This window comes from Aegilops tauschii, chromosome 7 (assembly GCF_002575655.3).
Source record: "Aegilops tauschii subsp. strangulata cultivar AL8/78 chromosome 7, Aet v6.0, whole genome shotgun sequence".
In the NCBI taxonomy this organism is placed as follows: Eukaryota; Viridiplantae; Streptophyta; class Magnoliopsida; order Poales; family Poaceae; genus Aegilops; species Aegilops tauschii.
Genome location: NC_053041.3, coordinates 555,646,424 through 555,652,118, shown reverse-complemented (window position 1 = coordinate 555,652,118; position 5,695 = coordinate 555,646,424). Strand labels below are relative to the sequence as shown.

At 51.3% G+C, this 5,695-nt stretch overlaps 1 protein-coding gene across 8 annotated transcripts; it reads left to right on the top strand.

Moving 5' to 3' along the window:
* Positions 1-223: 223 nt before the first annotated feature.
* Positions 224-4,030, top strand: LOC109782294 (uncharacterized). 8 transcript variants are annotated; one of them, XM_020340895.4, is made up of 5 exons: positions 224-780; positions 2,622-2,698; positions 2,921-2,966; positions 3,107-3,137; positions 3,216-4,030. In XM_020340895.4, exons 1-4 carry the CDS (start codon positions 447-449, stop codon positions 3,133-3,135), a joined length of 486 nt encoding a protein of 161 aa, XP_020196484.1. In that variant the 5' UTR covers positions 224-446; the 3' UTR covers positions 3,136-3,137; positions 3,216-4,030. The 8 variants fall into 8 exon arrangements, 6 of the variants coding, with proteins under 6 accessions (XP_020196484.1, XP_020196486.1, XP_073361255.1 ...); XM_020340897.4 differs by having other exon boundaries at positions 3,213-4,030; XR_002237472.4 differs by having other exon boundaries at positions 241-780; positions 3,035-3,137.
* Positions 4,031-5,695: the final 1,665 nt, after the last annotated feature.

Genomic DNA, 5,695 nt, shown 5'->3' with positions numbered 1-5,695 from the left:
CGGGGGCGCGAACCCCATGGCCACCGTCTCGCGAGTCGCCGCTGCCGAAGCCGCCATTTGTCAGCGTTCCTGACAAGGCGGGGCCACCTGCCAGGGCTCAGGTGCCCAGCGACGCACGGCCCAAGCGGCCACGCAAGGCCAACCCAAGAGTCAGCGGGCCGGACTGGGTCACTGCGGCTCAACTGCTGGCATCTACCCCCTCCGCCCGGGAAAAGTTGTCTCCGGCGACATTTTGCGAAAACCACCTCCCCTTTCCTCCGACAAACAACACACTCCCCGCGCCAGAGCCAGAGCTCCCTTGCTCGTCTCCCCCTCGCCGGAGCTCCCCCGCACCAGAGCTCACCTCCTCTGCTCCCCCGCACAGCTCTCCCGCGCGTCGCTGGAGCTCCCTCTCCCCACGCCACCGCCGCGTTGCTTTCCCCTCCTCGTTCCTCTCATCGTCCCCCATGGCGAATCACAGCGAGGAAGGCTTGATTTTTTTTCGATCTGCCATCCGACGGCGTCCTTCCCCGAGGGCGGCGAGCCGGAGCTTCCCCTGCGCGTCGTCGACCACCTCCTCACTGGCTGGACGCCGTCGACCACGAACCCAGTATTCTCCAAGCGCACGCCGCTGTGTGGGTCGCCGAGACGCCGAGGCCGAGGCGGAGCTCCAGGCCATCGAGGTCGCGTACGCCGCCGAGTCCGGCAAGCGCCGCCAACTCCCCGACTGGTCCAAGGCACTCGCCCCCGCCTCCGTCTGCCCATGGCCCAACCCAGTCCCCTCGCCCCCCTCTTGCCAAGGTGCGGCTCCCCCCTCTTCTTGCCTCCCGCTTTCCCCTTCTTGTACTCCAAAATGCTTCTTTTGAGTACATTAGCTGCCAAATTTAGTCTATCTTGAAGCTTGGGAGCTTCTTTAGCAAGTTCACTGTAAAATTGAGTACAAGATCACTGAAAATTTTCTGGAGTGTATGTTCTGCAGTCACTGAATTTTCTGGCTGAATTTTCTGGAGTGTATGTTCACTGAATTTTGTTTTCAGTAGTGTTAAGAGTTCAAATCAGTAGTCCAGGTTCGTGTACATGGCCAACCCCCATGGCCATGCATTGGGGCGCTCCTGGGAGAGAGGATTCATGGCCATCCTAGCTAGCTGCTAGGTGGAGAACGTGTTAGGTTCTTGCTGTCCGTGGCAAAAGCTGGGACGATCGAGTAGGAGTAGCTAGCAGTGTTGATGGTGTGTGGTGTAGAGAACCATGCAGATGTCATGGGCAGGCATTCATAGTCTAAATTTCATTGATGTCAAATTTTATTTATGTGTCAAGTTTGCAATCAACTTGTTCTGGTTTACTGTAGAATCACTTAAGTAGATGGAGTAGTTATTTTTTATACTCTCACTAAAGACTGTGTTGCTAAATCAACATCAAGTTTAGGAACAAGTGTGTTCCTAAATAATCTTCAGTTTCCACTATATTTACTGTCAAGTCTGAAATTTTGATCTTTACTGTCAAGTCTGATTTGTCTCTGAACATTGGTTACAGTAAATTAGTGGTTAACTGGACATAAGGATTAGATCTTAGCTAGTGCTCTTTTCAGATGGCTTGTTCTCAAAATTTGGTACTCCATTTAGAGTAACTTAATTCTCAATATTAACCGTTTCAGTTTCTAACAAGTTTCTTCCATGTGTTCTGAATTAAGTACAGTCAATGATCAAACGATCTCTTCTCCAAGTTGCCTGAAATTGAATCAGTCATTTAGTTAACTTGGATTTTTTTTCCAAAATCTGGACATTTAGTCAAGTTTCTTCCATGTGTTCTGAATTAAGTACACTATGGGATCATTTTATTTTACTGTACATTTGCTTGCAACTGGTTTTAGAAGTATTGCTTGTTTTCCAATTTATGTTTTTTTTTATCTTTTATGCATAGTTTTAGAAGTATTGCTTGTCAGAAGAGTGTTTAGAGATTTTAGGGCTATGTCTAGAAAATCATACCAAGAGTACAAAAGATGAAAGGAGATCTTTCTTGTTGTGGCCAAAAGAAAATGGATGGATATACATAATGTAGGAGGAGGATCATGTTTTCAGTTCCTTAGTACACAAAAGTAGGCAAAGTTTCTGTAAGAATATACTTAAATCAAGTTTATTCAGTTAACTAAATCAAGTTTATTCAGTTAAGGACATAATTATTTTGATCAAGTAATTACTGTGACAACATTGTAACATTTCTTTTTTCTTTTTTCTTCAGCAAGGCATGATTTCTTTTTTCTTCTTCTTTTTTCTCTAGTGTGCCATGTCTTTTTTTAGACTAAAAGTGAATCAGAGCAAAAATCTTCTGTGTCAGTGTGCTAGAAATAAGAAGACAAAATTGGACTAAAATGAATGACTGAAATTGGACAATTGGAAACTTTAGGCATGTTTGCAATTGGACAAATGGTGTATAAATCCAAATAAATCAAATAAATTCAAATGATTCAAATAATCCTAGTTTGCAATTGGAAACTTTAGGCATGTTTGCAATTGGACAAATGGTGCACACTTGTTTATTTCCTCTCTAGTAGCCTAATTCTAGTGGAACTTTGGTTGGTTAGTGCTCTTCTGTTGCTTTCGACTAATCTTAGTTTGACGGACCTGACTTGTGCTCATTTCCAGTGGACTTCACATTCCAAAGGAGGGACAGAAGAGCAGTCTACCTGACAAGGACATGGCATAGGTTGCAGACAAATACTGTGAGCTATCTCAGTTTAACTACGTATTGCTTCAAGTAATTGACACAACTGCAATTTTATAACTTGCCTATACCCATGTCCTACCTACTCGAGTAATTATTCATTGACATGATTAATTGACACAAGTAATTGACAGAATCTGGAGTAATTGATTAGTTCCAAAATCTGGAGTAATCTTCTCAAGTTACATGATCAGTTGTGCTTGACTGAAAATTTTGACAGGAAAATTTTGACTGGAGTAACAAAGGCATAACAGTAGAAATTACAGGTATAGATTTCTCTGTTCAACAAACTTCCTATCAGTCCAACAATGTTTCTGAATCTAAACTTTTTCAGTTAACAGAACCTGAACCTGAACATGTTCAGTTAACAGAACCTGAACTTTTTAACCTTCCCTCTCCCTTTCAGGCGAATGTGGATGTTGCACACTATTGTGAAGGTGTAGCACTGCCCAATTAAATTTCCACTTCACATATCTACTTCCATTTCTACTACAAATTCACCTTTTCAACAGCAGACGCGGGGCAGAGAGGTCAGACGGCGAGGAGGAGCAGCAGCATCAGACGGCGAGTAGGAGCAGAAGCATTAGACGGCGAGGACTCGATCGGGGGGCGTTGGCGTCGCCCAACAGCAGCAGCGTCAGAGGCTGGAGGGAATCGCGGCGGCATCAGAAGGAAGCGGCGGCCGGCGACTTGCCCAAATCCCGCACTGGCGGTCGTGGGCACGAGGAAGTGGGCAGAGGATGAGGGTGCGGGCCGCACCGGCTAGGGACGCGAGCAGGGCGACGAGGGAGGTGCCTTCAGCCGTGGAGGAGGCGCACGTCCAGTTGGTCGCCGCGGAGGAGCAGTCGCCTCCGTGTGGGCGGCGGCGCAGCTCGCCTTCGTGCGGGCGGCGCAGGTGGGCAGGGGCGCCGCAGATTGGCAGCAGCGGCGCAGGTGGGCGGTGGCGCAGCGGCGACGCAGGTTGGCGGCAGCGCGCTGGGCTCTACGGTGGCTGTCGACGGCGCGCTGGGCTTGTTCCTGCCGCGGGCGTCCGGAGGAGGAAGAAGCAAAGGGGTAATTAGCGGGAGATTTAAAATCCTAAGGGCTTTTTTGCAAAAATCACAATAAAACTACACCGTGGACAACTTTTCCCGGACGGAGGGAGTACTACTTAACCGCATCGCTGGGGAGGGGAAGGCATCCAGAGGATCAGGCACCGGCGGCGCAACTACTTTCCCCTTTCCCCATCTCGCATGAACCCTAGCTGTACCTTGCAATAGAGTTGTAATCGCCACCTAAATTCACACTCATTCGAGATTGTTGCTAAGTAATTGAGAGGCTAGATCGTCCCTATCATTTGGTATCAGAGACCACCCACCTCCCTCTCCGCTCGCTCTGGCGAAACTCGTCGAGACCAGAAGCCCGCGCCAAGCTCGCACGCACTTGGAAGCGATGGATCCCGACGTTTCCGCCTTCCTCACCAAGCTGGAGGCCAACCTGGAGGCCAAGATCGACGCCCAGACCAAGGCCCAGCAGGTCATGTCGACCAAGATCGACGAACTCCTCACGTGGCGTCCTGATCTGGAGCGCCGTGTCGCGACTCTCAGCGACGCGATGACCGCGCTGCAGCTGGCGCAAAGGCCGCCGCCCAAGGACGGTGGCGCGGATCTGGCCGCGCGCGAGCCGCCACAACCTCTGCCTGCGACGCACGACGTCCACATCGGACCCGTGAATGGCGCGGCGACACCACATCCAGGGCTTCATGGCCACGGCGTCTTCAACCTACCATGGGGGCCGCCGACGGTGTCGTTCTAGACACCGCCGCCGCCGCCGGCCAGCGGTCAGTCCGATTCCCTCCTGTCTCCTTCAGCTCTGTCTCCTTTCGCTCATGCAAGTCAGATGCTGGCTGGACTTGGCCAAGCCCATCCCTCCATTGCGTTTCCACAATTCACAGGGGACAACCCGAATTTGTGGAAGACCTTGTGTGGGCAGTATTTCTCCATGTTTGGAATCCATGCCACTTTCTGGGTACCCATGGCCGCCCTCAATTTCACGGGCACCGCTTCCGTTTGTGATGTAGGGTGGAACCCTATACAGCCGATCTTTCACGAAAGGAGCGGATCCCAACTAAGAACACGAGGGGAAAACGAGGGAAAACACAAGAGGAACTCTCAAAACCAACAAGATATAGTCACACATATGCTAGATCCTCGGAACACAAGAGGAGATACAAGATCCAAATCCAACAAAGGACGATACAAAGGGTAACCGGTTCTTCTTCGTGAGGAGCTCTTGATGGGGCCACCCAAGAGGGGGTCTTGAATCCAACGTGGATCGTGTCCGTAGAGGGGCCACGGTCTCTCTCGTGGAGCAGATCCGTATGGATGAGCAATGCTCTACCTCACATATGAGCTAAACCAATGCTAACCCTAACTAGGAGGAGGTGGGGGAGTATATATAGTCTAAGGGACGAAGGGGTACATGGGCCTCGGCCCAGATGCGCTGCACGCAGGCAGGGGGGCCGGATGTCCGGGCCTTCCCGAGACGCCGGATGTCGGGCGCTGGGGCCGGATGTCCGGGCCGGCAGGGTCCACCTTCTGTGATGGGGCGCCGGATTTCCGGGAGCTGGGCCGGATGTCCGGCGGCTCGCGACGGGCCTGGGGGCTGGATGTCCGGGCTGACTTGGCCGACTCTGGTGCTCTTTGGATAGCCGATGCTGGATTTCCGGGGCAGGGGCCGGATGTCCGGGACATGTCCGGATGTCCGACTGCTGTGGCAGCTGGCTCTTCTTCCTTCTCCTTCCTTCGCTCCCGCGCACACTTGGCCTTGGTCCTTGGGCTCTCCATGGTCTCCTCGGGTGTACCTGAGTATGCACAAGGTCCGCGCTTGAAGTAGCATCCACGTCTTACATGCGGAAATGGAAGATTCGAAAAGGAGCGAGTTCACCTTAGGTCCAATGGCGTAGGCTCGAGTGTACATGGGGATGATCGTAGGATGCTCTGCATCATCTCCCCTC

Coding starts and splice junctions, on each gene's coding strand:
- LOC109782294 (XM_020340893.4), top strand. CDS start 447: ATGGCGAATCACAGCGAGGAAGGCTTGATTTTTTTTCGATCTGCCATC. Junction 781..2,621: donor CTCGCCCCCCTCTTGCCAAG/GTGCGGCTCCCC, acceptor GCTCATTTCCAG/TGGACTTCACATTCCAAAGG. Junction 2,699..3,106: donor ATAGGTTGCAGACAAATACT/GTGAGCTATCTC, acceptor TCTCCCTTTCAG/GCGAATGTGGATGTTGCACA.